An 18062-nucleotide genomic window follows, 5' to 3' on the forward strand; every position below is an offset into this window, starting at 1 on the left:
AACTACAGTCAAGCTTGGTCAAGATTAGATGCTCGCTACAACAACAACGTTCTAATCTTCCATGATTGTATATCGAGTGGCTTCAATTTACCATTAGTCAAGCAACCAGAAGCAAGACTTTTGCAGAAGCTCATCGATAATGCGTCCGCTTTACGCGGATCACTTCTTACACTAGGATCAACTGAGGAAACAACGAATAACATCATGATTCACATACTTCTTACGAAGGTTGATGCTGAGACCAAAGGCGTCTACGACGAGAAGCAAAGCTTCGAAAAGCTTTCAACGTGGGAGGAATTCCGCACAATTCTTCATCGCCGCTGCCAGTTCCTAGAAAGTCATCAGACAGGTCAACTCGGTCAGGGCAATAGTTCACTAAGAGGAAAACGACCATCAACGTCAAAGGCATTCCTCAATATTAGCTCTCAATGCTTACACTGCCATTCGACGGCGCACTATGTTAGTAATTGTAAATCATTTGGAGAGTTATCGCTACAACAAAAGTTCGAAACAGTCAAACGGACCAACTGTCTTAACTGTCTGTGCACTGGACATCGCGGCAAGGATGGTCCCTGACTCTCCCGGTGCAAGGTATGCAGATCGGCTCGTCATACGTTATTGCATCAATTCGCCTCCACCCCGATAAAAAACCTATCATCATCGATTCAAGCTGTTATTCCAATAACTATTTCACAAAGCACTTCGTTATTAACGAACACTGATAAAAAGGGGATGCTTCTCACAGCATTGAATATTGATGGATAGTTGGTGGAAATTTGGAAACCACACACGAAAGGCCCCGACACCAATGTTTATTAGTACACGTCAACCCATCACTTAATCTTCTAGTTCAAAGATTTTGGGAAATTGAAGACTGTGAGTTTGTTGGTAACCGGCAAACCAAAGAAGATCAGGAATGCGAAAGCCATTTTTGTAAAAATGCAATTGTAAAATCGGATGGAAGACTCCAAGTTTGACTTCCATTTAAGGAACCCCCAGAGAAATTAGGATTCTCCTACGACAATGCAGTACGGCGTTTCAAATCCTTAGAAAGTCGTCTCGACCGCGACGATCAACTAAAACAAGCATATGTAGATTTCATCGACGAGTATATAAAACTTGGCCACATGTCTCTCAAACCTGTTGCAAGCCAGAATGAACCGCATTATTACATACCTCATCATTGCGTGTTGCGTCCGCAAAGCGTTACTACGAAACTTAGAATTGTGTTTGATGCTTCGGCTAAAACATCATCGGGAAAATCATTAAATGAGCTGTTAATGATTGGCCCCACATTTCAACAAGACCTATTTATAACATTTCTATCATTTCGTCTGAATAGGTATGCACTTACAGGCGACATAGCCAAGATGTATCGCCAATTTGTCATAGATCCAAGAGACCGGAGATTTCAGCGCATTGTAAGGCGACCAACAAAAACAGAAAAACTAAAAACTTACGAGCTCAACACCGCGACATATGGCATGTCAGCTGCACCCTTCTTAGCTAACAGAGGTGTTCACCATATTGCCGATTTGTACTCACATGATTATCCTATAGGAGCTAAAACATTACGCAACGACTTATATGTGGATGACTTGCTAACCGGAGCTGATAGCGTAACCGAGCTTCAACACATTAAAAATGATACAGTAGACAGCTTAGCACAGGCTGGATTGCATCTTACAAAATTTAGTGGCAACTGCAAGGAAATTACGAAGACTTGACACTCAAGGGCCTAGATTGGGATGAGCCTGTCGATGGTCGAATTAAGGAAAGATGGAAAGAACTTTTACAGGATCTTAAAGACTTATCAAATCTACTAATACCACGATATGTGAACACATCAAAAACGTATCAAAGCGAAATACACGGATTCGCTGACGCATCCGAAAGAGCGTACGGATGCTGTCTATAAAGACAGCATAAGTTTGATCAGAACTCCCGAGTGGAGTCGAAGTCACTTTACTCGTTGTGAAATCAAAGATAGTACCTACCAAGACACAGTCATTGCCTAAGTTAGAACTGTGCGGAGCATTGTTGCTCAGTCGGACTTGGCGCAAATTCGAAAGGACATTAAAATTATACATCGACAAGGTATACTTTTGGACCCATTCAAAAATTGTTCTGCAATGGCAGAAACTTCATGCATCAACACTAAATTGTTTTGTAGCAAACAGAGTTTCAGAATTACAACAACACACGGAAGACGTAATATGGAAGCACGTCCCTTCTACCAAGAATCCAGCAGACATTGTTTCTCGTGGTTGTCGGACATCAGAGCTGCAAACAAGCATGTGGATAACAGGGCCAACATTGTCTAAGGCCAAATGGCCAATTCTTAGGGAACCACTTCCGCCGCCTATCGAGGTAAGAACCAAGACAGCACTTCTTTGTAGCAGAGCAGACAACGCTAATTCACAATCTATTATAAATATGATCATAAATAATTCTTCATCGTATATTCGAATCGTTCGAATTGTTTCATCCCTCTATCGCAGCGTGAACAGAGTGAAGACTGATCGCACTCTAAGTTCATCATCAATAGCCGATATTCGCATTACTGAAACAGAAATGTATCAATCGTTTTGGAAAATTGTTGCACTAATACAACAAGAATGTTATGCTGATGAAATATCTTTACTAAAAAACAAACAAACCATGTCTACAGCGTTTGACACCATTTATGCACACAATGACATTTGGACAAACTGCAGTATGTGTGATGAGAGTCGGAGGACGTCTCGAAAACGGAGACCTTCCATTCTACGCCAAACACCGGGCCCTGCTCCCTCAAAATCATCGTTTTACCAAGCTATACATGTAGGAAATGAAGTGTCAGGCAGGCATAATCATTGCAATCGTTTGGTAACTAGTGAGCGAGACAGAACGACACCCAGCGGCCGCACCTATCTGGTGGACTCACTCATTGAAAAATAAAGCAGAAGCGTCGATCGGAAAACACTCGCAATCGTACTCTCGTCTCGATCACATCGCACATCCAAATTTGTCGCTAAGGCCATTATAATAATTAATAAATATATGTATTCTTAATACAAAGAAACATTGTTAAAAAAATAAGATTAAATAAGGAAATCACATCCTTAAATAATATTGAAATAAATAACTTGAATATTCCAATTGTACAAACTGGGGGCTCAACCGAGATTTCTGGCCCAAGACGATTGGTGAAAATCTTGTGTGTGTGTGTGTGTGAAGTTCGCAAATGAACAGAAAATTGTTAAAAAGGCATGCAATAACGTGTAAAACATATACAAAGTCAAGGTTGTTGGGGAACGAATTTCAAAAGACGCAACCACTAGGCAAAAAGTCGGCGGCTGAAGTGGAAGCAGAAAGACGGAGAGAGCAGACAGCGGACACGAAGTTGATGATAATCAGTGTTCACTGTGGAAGCAGACAGACGGAGAGAGCAGACAGCGGACACGAAGTTGATGATAATTAGTGGCCACTGTGGAAGCAGACAGACGGAGAGAGCAGACAGCGGACACGAAGTTGATGATAACCAATGTTCACTATGGAAGCAGACAGACGAAGAGAGCAGACAGCGGACACGAAGTTGGTGATAACCAGTGTTCACTGTGGAAGCAGACAGACGGAGAGAGCAGAGAGCGGACACGAAGTTGATGATAACCAATGTTCACTGTGGAAGCAGACAGACGGAGAGAGGAGACAGAGAGCACGAAGTTGGTGATAACTAGTGTTCACTGTAGAAGCGGAAAACAAAAAGAGAACAGAAAGCGGATAACAAAAACCGTTACAAAAGCAGACGACGCCGACAAGACCAAACGAGAAGGCAGCGGACACGAAGTTGAGACAATTGGTGTGGAAGCAGACAAAGAGAGCAGAGTGAGTGGCAACAGAGAGCGAACTGAACATCTATAAGAAGGCTGAGTGAGTTGCTACAGAGATATTGAGTGGCTCCACAGAGCAGGACGACTATAGTTGGGTGAGCTGTTTAATTATTGTCTTGAGTGTAAGTTACTTTGCTTGCACAGCGAAACCAGACCGGTGGCAAACATATTGACGAAATTGATGCGAGCTGCAAAAAGCACATTTCTAAGAATCTTCTGAACTAAACCATAACCTAACACAATTTGACCTACAGTAACATAGTGTGTAAATCTTGTTAAGTCGTAACAAATTTGATTGATTGATACTAACTATATATTAATATACCAATCTTGTTAAGCAATATACATAACTGTAATTGAGTGAAATGGATCGAGGTGAGATTCTAACGTTGCGTATTGAGGAGTTGCGCACTAAATTGAGAGAGTTAGGGCTAGAGACTACAGGCCTTAAAGCAGAGCTGCAAACGCGTCTACCCGCTACGATCTAATAGAAACTGAGAATGACGGGCAGGAGTCAGATTTCGCCTCGGCTAGAACAATTCGAGAAGTCCCGAACACAGATGGGCAAAGGTCATGGTTCACACTAAAAGATGTGGAGGGAAGCGTTTCAGAGTTTTGCGGTTTAGGTTCGATTGATGTTGTACAATGGATTAGGGAGCTAGAACAATGCGCTTTAACCGTACAGTGGAGTCAGTTACAGCTTTTTGTGCATGCAAAACAATTGTTAAAAGGAGCTGCATTATCGTTTATACGTAGTAAGACAGATATTTGTAGTTGGGAGTCCCTGAAAGTAGCTTTGAAAAACGAATTTAGAGTAAAAGTTTCATCAGCAGAAGTTCATAGAAGACTGGGCAATCGACAGTTAAAGAGAGGTGAGAACTTGTATGAGTTTTTGTATTCGTTGATGGAAATCGCGAAGCCAATCGATTTGGATGACGAAAGTTTAATCGAGTATTTCGTAGAAGGTATACCAGACATGAGAGCAAATAAGGCATTATTGTATCAGGTATCGATAATAAAAAGGTGATCGCAAATGTTTTAAGTGTGATGATCCTTCACACATGATGAGAGACTGTAACAAGAAAACGTTTACTTGTTTTAAATCTGGCAAAACAGGCCATCGTTCGTTTGAATGTAAAGTTAAAGATACCACCAAAGTTGAAAGCACCAATGTTGTAGATCAAGGGTGGGCACGAAAATTTAACTTGGAAACCAGAGCATCAGCAGAAGAGGCTGGGCAGAGAAAAAGGTCATTTTTTGGTCTTGACGCACACAAAAATTTGTGTCTCTCGAGTTTTATGACGGGTCATAAACGACCTTTTTTGGGTCGAGCGAGCGATCGTCGTCGAACTTTTAGGCAGAGGGACGGCCAAATCCCGAATTTTGCGGGGAGGAAGAAAAAGGGACGCGATTTTAAGTGGATATTCGAAGACCCTTACAGGCATTGGTGGAAATCATGTGAAGACCTTTGGTAGTTTTAGCATAACTGTCAAGATAGATGGCATTGAGATAGAAGTCGAGTTTCATATCGTTCCTGATGAAGACATGGCATATGAGGCAATTTTAGGTAGAACCATATTAGATCACGTCGATTTGGTTGTTACCAAGAAAGGTACAAAGCTTGTGAGCATCAACAGGAAAGAATCACTGTGTTACGCGAATAAATCGTGTGCTGAGTTGTTTAAGGAATTTGAAAGTATGTGTATGCACAGTGCAGAACAGAATAAAATGGAAATCAAGAGTGACTTGTCACATATCACTGCAGAAATCGGTAGTGAAGTCAAGAAGCTGATTAAAAGTTACAAACCTATTAGAAATACAAACACTCCTATGGAAATAAAGATTGTACTAACGGATGAGATGCCAGTTTATCAGCATCCAAGGCGTCTAGCAGAGTCTGATCAGAAAATTGTTGATAGTACAGTACAAGAATGGTTGGAGGAGAAGATAATAAGGCCAAGTTTTCCCGAATATGCTTCGCCTGTTGTACTTGTAACAAAGAAGAATGGGAAAAAGCGTCTGTGCTGCGATTACAGAAAGCTAAATGAGAAAGTGGTCCGAGATAATTTTCCTATGCCACAGATGGACACCATATTAGAAAAACTTCAAAGTGCGTTGGTTTACACTACTTTAGATCTAACAAACGGGTTTTTCCATGTTCCTGTTGAGGGAAAATCTCAGAAGTACACAGCATTCGTAACTCAGAATGGTCAGTACGAATTCATATACGTACCATTCGGAATTTCCAACTCTCCAGCAGTTTTTACCAGATTTATAATGGCAGTAATGAGAGAATCAGTGAAGAATGCAGATGCAGTGGTGTACATGGACGATATAATTATACCAAGTGTGAATGATGGTCTAATTAAACTTAAAAGGGTGTTGAAGGTAGCTGCGGAAAATGGGTTGAGAATAAACTGGGAGAAATGTCAGATACTTCAGAGTAAAGTAAATCTTTTGGGATATATAGTTGAAAATGGAAGTATTAAGCCAAGTAAGGAGAAGACTGATGCCGTTTCAAGATTCCCGAAGTCAGTTCAACGATTTTTAGGGTTAACATCGTATTTCCGTAAATTTATCGAAGGATACGCAGTAACAGCCCTTGACTGACATTTTGCGAAAGGACAACAAGTTTGAGTTTAAAGAATTGCAAATGGTAGCGTTTGAGCATTTGAAGTTAGCATTGATCAAAGGTCCTGTTTTAAAGTTCTACAATCCTAAGCTAGACACTGAGATTCACACTGATGCCTCGAAAAACGGTTTCGGAGCTGCACTTTTACAGAAAGATTCAGAAGATGGTTTATTTAATCCGGTACAATATATGAGTCGGAAAACTAAACCTTGCGAAGAGAAGAATGATTCATATGAACTTGAGGTTTTAGCAGTTATTGGAGCATTAATAAAGTGGCGTATATATGTGTTAGGATTGAGATTTAAGGTTGTCACAGATTGTAATGCGTTCACGATGAAAATGAAAAAGAAAGATGTTCCGTTGCGTGTAGCACGTTGGGCAATGTACCTACAAGATTTCGATTATCAGATTGAACATCGTTCAGGTTCAAAGATGCGGCATGTGGATGCCTTGAGCCGTTTATCTTGTTTTCTGCTAACTGACACATAATTAAAAGAAGTACAGTTGTCAGATGATTGGACTAAATTGATTAGGAGCTTAGTTCAGGGGAAGGGATATAAAGATTTTTACATCGAAAATGAAATATTGTTAAAGGACCCCAATCGAGAACTTGTTGTCGTTCCCTCGCAGATGGAAAAGGAAATAGTACAGATTGCACACAAACAAGAACATTTTGGAGCTAGAAAGACTCAGGATCGTAGGAAAATCGTATTATATTCTAAAATTAAAAGAAAAGGTAGCCCGTGTTGTTGAGTGTTGCGTGGAATGTCTTACTGTTAATGCCAAAACCGGTAAAAAGGAAGGATATTTGATGCCAATAAGCAAAGGAGATCAGCCATTGATGACATATCACATTGATCACGTTGGCCCGATGGAGGTCACAACAAAGCGTTACAATCATATGCTTGTTATTGTTGATGGGTTTTCTAAGTTTGTATGGTTGTATCCGACTCGTGGAACAGGATTCGAGGAAGTACTTAGTTCTTTTGAAAGGCAGGCCATAATTTTTGGTAACCCGATGAGAATAATTTCTGACAGGGGAGCAGCATTCACGTCCAATGCGTTTAAGGAATATTGTAACAGACAGGATATACAGCATTTACTGATAGCAACAGGTGTACCCCGTGTCAACGGACAAGTAGAAAGGATGCATAAGATAATAGTTCCAATGATTTCAAAGTTAAGTCAAGAGAATGAGGGAAACTGGTACAAGTATGTAGGTCGTGTGCAACAATTTGTTAATAATACTGCTCCAAGAAGTACAAGACTACTTTTAATATTTTGACAGGAATAGAGATGCGTAGTCCTGATGATCCCAAAATGAGAAAGCTGATAACCGATTCGTTAATAGAAGAATTAGACTGTGGTCGTGATGAGATTAGAGCGGAGGCCCGAAAGAATATCGATGAAATACAGCAGGAAATGAAAAAGACGTTTGACAAAAACACGAAATGGGAAAGAAAATACAATTTAAACGAGTTAGTGGCGATTAAACGTACACAGTATGGGACAGGTCTAAAGTTGAGAGGTAAATACTTAGGACCATATAAAGTCACGAAGGAGAATAGGCGCGGTCGATACGACGTTGAGAAGGTTGGCGATGGTGATGGACCTTGTAAGACCTCAACAGTGGCTGAGTTCATGAAGCCTTGGTTAGGATCATTCGGTCGAAAGACTTGTCAGGACAGCCGATTGTAGGAAATGAAGTGTCAGGCAGGCATAATCATTGCAATCGTTTGGTAACTAGTGAGCGAGACAGAACGACACGCAGCGGCCGTACCTATCTGGTGGACTCACTCATTGAAAAATAAAGCAGAAGCGTCGATCGGAAAACACTCGCAATCGTACTCTCGTCTCGATCACATCGCACACCCAAATTTGTCGCTAAGGCCATTATAATAATTATAATAATTAATAAATATATGTATTCTAAATACAAAGAAACATTGTTAACAAAATAAGATTAAATAAGGAAATCACATCCTTAAATAATATTGAAATAAATAACTGGAATATTCCAATTCTACAGACATCGAATTCTTGCACAACAAAAATCTTCATGCTGGCCCTTAGTTTATTTTATCTCTTTTACGAGAACGAATTTGGGTCATCAACGCACGAGCGTTGATTTGAAAACTTGTGCAAAGCTGCATCCGCTGCTTTCACTTTAAACCTCGCCTCATGACTAAATTGATGGGCAACCTACATGCCTACCATTCCTAGTAACAGGAGTAGATTTTTGCGGCCCATTTTTTACGTCTTACAGGATTCGCGGAAATCCGCCGTGCAAAACATATGCGGTAATTTTTGTATGTTTCGCTTCAAAGGCGATTCATATTTAATTAGTCTCCAAATTGTCAACAAATGCATTTCTGCTTTGTATACGTAGATTTGTAGCGCGCCGTGGTGTACCATTGAGCATGGTTTGCGACAACACCACAAACTTTGTTGGCGCTGCTACAAGGCTAGCTGAGTTTAAGTCAAAATTGTTTAACTCAGACGTCATAGCTCACATAAAAACATATAGTTCAATTAAAGGATTGAACCTTTGCTTTATTCCCCCTAGAGCTTCACACTTTGGCGGCCTCTGGGAAGCGTCAGTAAAATCGAAGACACTGCCTTTGAAGAATATTTTAAACGCATCTCTTACTTTCGAGGAACTACTCACTGTGTTCTCGGCTGTGGAAGCTATCCTTAATTCAAGGCCAACAGCACCCACTTCAGTTGACCCCAACGATTTCAATGCTCTCACACCTGGGAATTTATTGATTGGAACCGAATTAACGTCAGTACCAGAATCATTACTCTACCATTCCACGGACCCTCCCGGAACGGAACTGCGGTATCTGGATAGATGGCAGCGAGTGACCTATTTGAAACAACAATTCTGGACACTGTGGGCACGGGACTATGTTCATAACTTACAACAACGCAGCAAATGGATTTATAGAAAACCAAATGTGGCCGTGGGACAACTAGTTATAGTTCAAGAAGACAACGTGCCGGCTCAACATTGGCCTTTAGCAAGAGTAGTGTCTGTAAATGCCGGACCTGATGACAAAATTCGAGTAGTCGAACTTAGGACTGCAAAAGGAATCTTCAAAAAGCCAATTCACAAGATCGCTCCGCTTTCAGAATCATTTATTTGAAAGTTGGTTCATTCAACAGGGGGACGATGTTGCAGGACAACTCCTGAGTTTAAATTCATTAATTTAATAATTCTGAAATATTAACGATTGGGTGAAATAGCTAAACTATCGATATATCACAAGCTCTAAGAGAGAGTTCAATCTAGCATCACTTTTGGCTCTCTTCTTGCGTTTCCCTTTACATTTTACTTGGAATTACTCTCTCTGGTAGCATATAAGAATTTAAGAATTTACTGTACCAAGAGAACTCGAATGCGACGGACGCAAAATAAATGTAAAACTACATAACGTCGTCTAATCTGTTTCGGGAAGATTGTGGCAACGGAAGTTTTGAAACATCGAATTCAAACGAGGAAGCAGTAGATTTTATGGCAGAGAAATCGGCCAACAATATGTTTCCTACGAATAAAAGATAATTTTTAAATAGAGTGAATAGCAATGGACCCAAATGACTACACTGAGGTAGAATATGTTAATTTATAAATTGAATACTATTATCATAAAAAACAAACATGTATATGTTTATTTAAATATATATATAACTTACATGTCAGCTTGTTTGTCCGCAATGAACTCCTTAACTAATTAATCGATTTCAAACAAATTTGCACACCGTGTGCAGTTTGATCAAATTTATAGGCGCAATATCATTTTACTGCAAAATAGAAATTAAGAAATAAAAAACGACAAAATATTTATTATTTGACAGACATTATAGATTAAAAGCACCGATTTCCAGAAAGACTACCACAATCGGAATGTTATGACAATACGTATAAAAAATAAAACAAAAACCAAGATAGAGACGATAAATAGACGCAATCTTAAATACAAAATTCCATGCAATGGACCATATATATATATTTTCTATTGTTCTTTACGTACGCATTTGTTTGTGAACGCAACGTTTGCACATTCGTTATTCGCTATTTGCACAAACTATGTTGCTCAGCTTCAAATGCATGAGTAACTAAAACACTTACATTTTGACAGCGGCAAGGGACAGTCGGATTCATTGTTAAGCAACAATTAAACTCTAACCGAATAAAAGATTAATACAGTTTACTCATTCCGAAACATACAATATAAAGGTTAACTATTTCTGAAGTTAACAGTTCTATCATCCTAATTAGAGTTTAATTAACTAGTTGTGAAACTATCACAGTCCAACGATGAATCCCATTATAAAACAACGTGAATTTACTATTACGTAACTCACACGTGCGTGCAACAATGCATATCAGGCAGTTAATTCAGAAGAATCAGTAGATGCTTTGGACCATCGCTTACTAAGACTCAAAACCTTTTACGATCATTTGATGCATCTTAACGAGGATTATTGCCAATCTCAAGGGGAAGAAACTTACATCGACCCTAATACGGAGCTTGAAGAATGCAAAAAGAAGTACTATAACGCATATGATGTACTAACAGAGGCTAATAGCGTGCTACGGAAACCAGGCAATTTTACTATTGAGATTACTCCTCAGCTACTTTATACACTAAACGAAACTGGCATGAAATCGGAATCACAGTGCAAAAGAATCAAAATTCCTACGTTTTCGGAAAACTGTGAGGATTGGCCGCAATTCAGTAATTTTTTCAAAGGCTCTATAGATCAAAAAACAAAATCATACATGGAAGGTGATGCATTGAAACTTGTGAAACACATAACGGTCACCAATGATATGAAAAAGCACGGGAGAAGTTAGAGCAAAGGTGGAAGAAGAAACCGCTAATCGTTCGTTCCTTTATTAAGAAATTCTTAAATTTGCCGGCCACTACTGGATTCGTCGTGAACAATTTGCAAAGGCTCGTCGATTATGCTGATGAAGTTGTGCGAGGGCTAACCGCTCTTTGTAGTAATTTTCGTGACCCATGGTGTTGGAGGAGAACTCCTGAATTTAAGCTCATTACATCACTGGAGGAGAAATCCTGAATTTAAACTCATTAATTTAATTATTCTGAAATATTAACCATTAGGTTAAATAGCTAAACAATCGATATCTCGCAAGCTCAAAGAGAGTTCATTCTAGCATCACTGTTGGCTCTATTCTTGCGTTTCCCTTTACATTTTACTTGGAATTACTCTCTCTGGTAGCATATAAGAATTTAAGAATTTACTGTACCAAGAGAACTCGAATGCGACAGACGCAAAAAATGTAAAACTACATAACGTCGTCTAATCTGCTTCGGGAAGATTGTGGCAAGGGAAGTTTTGAAACATCGATTTCAAACGAGGAAGAGTTGAATATATGGCCGAGAAATTGCGACCGTGACAGGACCAGAAACTTGCTGTTAAATAAGTTTTGGTTTAATTGCAACTAAGTAGGACTCGTCGTTTCATAATTTTTTAAGCCACCACAAGTTTCCGAAAAGGGATTGCAAGAGGCAATCAATCATCAAACACCCGTTGAGACATCTAGGAAGAAAAGTCGACATCATTAATGCATATGATACCACGTTAAACTCTCCACATACTGCAGTAAAGTCATTGGAATAAAACCGCAAGTATTTAATCAAACAATTACTGTACTCGCACATGTACAATAATAGAAAACCGAACAGTTATATTTTCGTCGTTTGTCATTCCACTCTTTACATATCCAAACACACAAGCGTGAGTGCCTGCGCAAACTGTACATTAAACCAGAGGGCCGGGGTTAACTTTGACCGCGTCAAAGTTTGTATACCCTTGCAACTTTTTTGGTAACTCTTTCCCGACCTATTAGCCATCAATTTGGAAGAACGTTTTATATAAAAAGGCTTATGTTTGCGAAAGAATGACCTACAATCATAGGAAATAACGAAGATGTTGATCAAAGTTCCTATGGGAGCGTTATGATATAGTCACCCGATCTTTATTAAATTCGGCACAGTCATTAACAGATATATCAAACTAACAAATGTTTAATTTGAAAGCAATCGCGTTAAAAGTAACGAAGTTATTCGCAAAAGTCACTGTTTTTGACCGATAGTTCCTATGGGAGCTATATGATATAGTCACCCGATCTTGATTAAATTTGGCACAGTAGTTAATATTATTGATATTAAGTTTCACCATAAAAGCACAGAAAATAACGAAGTTGTTGAGAAAAGTCACTGTTCGTGACTTTGGGGTTTGTATGGGAGCTATATGATATAGTGGTCCGATCCGGCTGAATCCGAGCTATACAACGCCTGCAGTATATACAAGCCTACGTGCAAAATTTCAGCTCTGTAGCTCTTACGGTCTAGGAGGAGTTTGCGTTGATCCAGACGGACGGACGGACATGGCTATTTGAACTCGTCTTGTGGTGCTGATCAAGAATATATATATGGTCGGAGATGCTTCGTTCTATGCGTTGCACACTTCTGACCAAAATTAATATACCCTTTTTGCAAGGGTATAAAAACGATTTCGGCACAACTGCTATACACAAACGGTAAATGTCGCCGTATTTGTTTTAATTCATTTTTCGATCATCTGTGATATTAAAAAGTGTATGCATTAAGTTCTATTGTGAAACTCTGAAATATCAGTTGAGTTGAAATTTGTGATAATTTTGGGTTCAAGTAAAATAATAAAGTAAAATTTTGGCAAACATATATAAATTTGTGTTTATGTGAATATAAATTCATGTATTTAGTCAGGAATGGACACTACCTTGGACAAATCCAATACCAGCGGGAGTACCTTGTACCAACGACGAAATGCACTTTGCATTGAAGATGTTTTACAAGAACTCGAAGACAGTGTTGATGATGAGATTGAAATTGTTACTGCTCTGCCACCCGCTGAAGTTGATACGATAACTGATGAGGAAGATATTGATAATGAAATTCTTTATAACGAAGAATCTTTGGAAAAAGACATTGCAGGATGTTTCGATATAGAAACTCGCAAAGACCGCCAAGGCTTGTCTAACATAATTGATAACACTTCTGTCAAAACAGGAGAAGTCGGTAACTCAAAATATAAGTTGCCAACTGAATTTGATGCTCCAAAATGGAGAAACGTATATGAAGAAAAGCCTCTTAAGCTTGGATATCTTTATAACCCAGAACCACTTAATGATACTAAACTCGCCATTCAACACAAATTGCAACACAAATTGCAACACAAATTGCCATCGGATATATTTTTTACTTTTTTTGATAGTGAAATGAGCGATCTCATTGTCACTCAAATAAAATTATACGCTACGCAGCACAATGATTTCCAATTTGCACCATCCTTTGATACGGTTCTTTTGAAACGATTTATTGGCATTCTAATATTGTCTGGATATAATAAGTTGCACAAATAAACAACTACTGGTCCACAAATATAACACTAGGATCCCCGGTCGTAAAGCAGACCATGTCGCGAACGATGTTTAAAAAAATAAAACAACCCTACACTTTGCAGATAATAACAATCTAAACAAACACAATAGATTCAGCAAAGTACAACCTCTTTTTCAGCTAAAAAATTAAAAATTTCTCCAATTCGGAGTATTTGAGGAACATTTATCCATCGATGAGCAAATCCATCCATATTTTGGTCGTCACAGCTGTAAGATGTATATGAAGAATAAGCCAATTCAATTTGGATTTAAAACTTGGTACATGGCATCTTCAACTGGCTACTTGTTCCAAATGATGCCTTACGGTATAGCTCGAGATGAGTATGATAAGAAGCTGGGACTAGGAGCTTGTGTAATAATGGATATGTTAGAAAAACAAGAGTTCCCTCAACGTCACCAAATCTATTTTGATAATTTTTTTACATCGCACTACCTAATGTGCCTATTAAGCAATGAAGCAATCTGCGCAACTGGTACTGTACGCTCTAATCGTTTGGGAAAACCATGCCCAGATTTAAAAACTGGAAAAAAGTTGCCAAAAGGTAAACTTTTGATTAATTAGAATTTTAACAATTATTTCTATCATAACTTTAGGTGACATAGATGCAAAATTTGATAATGTCAATAATATTGTCTGTTGTCGCTGGCAGGACAAACGAGAGGTCACGTTGCTTTCCAATTTCTCTAATGTATACCCGCTAATTTCTACATCGCGCAGGAAACGTCAGCGTGATGGACAACCCAGCCAATATGTTGTCCAGCAACCTAATCTCCTTAAAAACTACAATTCCTAGTTGATTTGCATGACAACGCAGTGTCTAAGTACCGCATTTCGATTAGATCGAAAAAATGGTGGTGGACACTTTGCTTGGCCATTTTGGAGACTGCCGTTGTCAATGCTTGGAAGCTCCAATGTCTTACAGATAAAATGCGTCGTTCCAAGGTTTGCCACAAACCCACTATGCGACTATGTGTCAAGTGCATTTGCATATAAATAACTGTTTTGCTGTGTACCATAAAGATAAATAATTAACCATAATATAGAATGCTCAACTAACTAAGAACCGCCTTTTATTTTATAAATTTTAACGACTTTTCGAAATTCAAAATTAGAAGCAATTCTGAAAATGTTATAGTGGGAAACGATCATTGTTCGACTTTTCGCACAGTCGATTCTGGCTAAAACTAGAATAGGTAGATTTTTTTTATCCACAGATTTGGATTCCTCCTTTGCTAATTACCCTAAAAAAGTCATTTTGCTCCTTAAGATCAAAGAAGCCTCCTGGAGTAGGATGGCAAATTGACATTGCGCTCCCAAAATAGACCGCGAAGAGCAAAAATCAGAAATTGCTTTTGAACTGATTAACCTTTTGTTGTGCGTCTTATATTGAAGAGACTATATGCAAGATCCGTTCTCTAAGATAGGACGAATTAAGGAAGTATACAGAGTTTGGGTTGTGTACGAATCGTCAAACTATTTTGACCATCTATTGACAAATCCAAGAACATTCATAGCTTTACTAACTGTAACAGAAATATGGGGATTAAAAGTAAAGTCATTGATAATGTGTAACCGCTCTACGGAAGTGTCTTTAGGATAAAGTGTTGCTGATTATGGATTGCATCTGTAAAAAGGACGTAACTTTACATGTAGAGCGGTTGAGGTTCAATAGGTGGGTTTCACACCAACTCTGAAGATCATTAAAATCGGACTGAAGCAGGCAAAAAAAAAAAAAAGATATGTCTTTATAACTGAGGTAAAGCTTAACAACATCCGCGTACATAAGCACAGGAGACTGTGTCACTACCAATGACTACCCTGAGGTAGTACATGTAAATTTATAAATTTAATATTATTATTATAAACTACAAATAGGTATACGTTTATTGTTGTGTATGTAGCCTTGTCATGTGCCAAGCCGTCTGGCAACGCAATTTTTCGCCCAATAAGGGGACTTACTTTCAGCCATGTTGATTGCAGAGGACACACTCAAACTAACTTTGCCATATCATATCTTTGTATCTATTCTTATTAAATAAATAATCCAAGTTCATATTTTAAACTGGCGAACAGGATGGAATTATTGACTCAAAACATCAAAAATTGTCACGGACAAATGGATACATATACATATACGTTTACATAAACATGTGGTGAAAATTTTTCCAACGTTTACACACACATTTGCATGGCAGAGTCGCTTGCTGGTAAATTTGGGGAGAATCAATCCAAAGTAAGGAATTAATTAATTCAACGAGTGCTAATTAAACGACATTTGGAAGTTTGGAACCGTTTGGTTTGGGACAGCCAAATAAATGAGGCTCATATTTGGAGCGATTTAAATGGTTTCTGCTCGCCAATGATGTCCAAGGCGAGGGTCGAAAAAAGGCATCTTTCTTTACACTGGTCGGAGCACCAGTCTACGATTTTTTGACATCATTGGCGTTTCCTAACCAGGTCCACCTGACCCTCTGTGTCCACGTCCATCGGAAATTGCTGCGTTTTATTATTTTCACAAACGTGATCAGCATCTGGATGAGATAAGCGTGTCTGCCGGAATAAAGAGTTGTCGAAAGATGTTCTTCCAGTAAAGGGCAGAGTTTTTGATGTATCAATTCAATACAACGGTAAAAAATTGATAATCTACCAGTCATTGTCACTAAAAGCGGTTGTAGCGAGCTTTTGGGTTGCATCTGGTTTGACCCACTTGGCATCAGTATCAAGGGCATTCATTCAGTGGTCAGTGACAAACAGATCGCAAGTATTCTGAATAAGTTCGGACACTTATTCTCAATAGAATTTGGATTTTACACTGGTTCGTCAGTCACCTAAAACATTATTGCAACAATGCCACCAGTGCGACTACCTCCACGGGTAGTCCTTCAAGAGACTAGTCGAGGAAGAGCTGGATCCCCTATCTGAACAGAGGATTCTTAAATCTATGGAATATTCAGTCCTTCAAGAGACTAGTCGAGGAAGAGCTGGATCGCCTATCTAAACATAGGATTCTTAAATCTGTGGAGTATTCAGATTGGGCTACTCCTATTGTACCAGTTATCAAAAAGGACGGCGCGATTCGTATTTGCGGCGACTATAAATCAACTTTTGAAAAAGCTGCACTGCCACCTAACACCACCGGCGGTTAAAACTGATTTGGCTCAAGCTTATCATCAGCAATTAGTCGATGAAAACTCGTGTTTGTTGCAAACAATCACTACACATAAGGGTGCATTTAAAGCTGTTCAGTTGCTGTTCGGGATTTCATCTGCATCAGAAATTTTTTAAAGCTGTATTGAGAATATTGTACAAAATATTTCTGGATGACATTGTGGTAATGGGAAAAACGGAAACGGAATTGGAAACTAGATTACATGAACTGTTCTTACGCTTTGATACCATTAGTTAAGTTTTTAGGGTTCAAAATTGACTCAACTGGTATCCGACGATGCGCCGTTAAGGATAAAAAGCAGTTGCAGACTTTCTTAGGACTACTAAATTTTTATCACGCATTCTCGCTAAAGCAGCAGTGGTCTGCCACCTTTGCATCGTCTTATAGATAAAAATGCACTTTGGAAGTGGGACAACTAGTGTGAGAAGCCTTTTTCTCATTGGATCAGACACGGCATTAGTGCATTACGATGGATCATTGCCACTAGTACTAGCTTGTGATTCGTCGCCATATGGACTCGGTGCAGTGTTAATTTATAAAATACCAAATGGGGCGGAGAATCCCCTCCCGTACGTTATGCAAAGCTGAACGAAATTATGCTCAAATTGATCGAGAAGCCATTGCCTTGGTATCAGGAGTAAAGGAGTTTCACAACTATATCCACACTTATTACCAATCGACGACCTCTGGAGGGTGTTTTTACGACATCAAAAGAAGTTCCAAACATTATTTCAATCAGATGCTACGTCGGTCTTCGTTCCTGTCACCATATCCGTTCGAGCTGGTACACCGGTCCGGATCGAAAATCGGCAATGCGAATTTTCTAAGCAGTTGCCCATTGTCGGCTTCATCAGACCCTGATGATGCTCTTATGGTCGAATCAGCAGCACCGCCAATCGTAAGTGCAGAGT

General features: G+C 39.1%; 1 protein-coding gene across 1 annotated transcript in view; it reads right to left on the reverse strand.

The window, feature by feature from the left end:
* The window catches only part of LOC137586136 (calcineurin-binding protein cabin-1-like), a 1431569-nt gene that overhangs the window by 81151 nt on the left and 1332356 nt on the right, over positions 1-18062 (reverse strand). Inside the window, exon 13 of the mRNA XM_068302145.1 lies at positions 10201-10308. Coding sequence (XP_068158246.1) covers positions 10287-10308 — 22 coding nt within the window. The 3' untranslated portion in view covers positions 10201-10286. The remainder of the gene's footprint in view (positions 1-10200; positions 10309-18062) is intronic.

The sequence above is a fragment of the Drosophila tropicalis genome, unplaced genomic scaffold, assembly GCF_018151085.1.
Source record: "Drosophila tropicalis isolate 14030-0801.00 unplaced genomic scaffold, ASM1815108v1 contig_905, whole genome shotgun sequence".
Lineage (NCBI taxonomy): Eukaryota > Metazoa > Arthropoda > Insecta > Diptera > Drosophilidae > Drosophila > Drosophila tropicalis.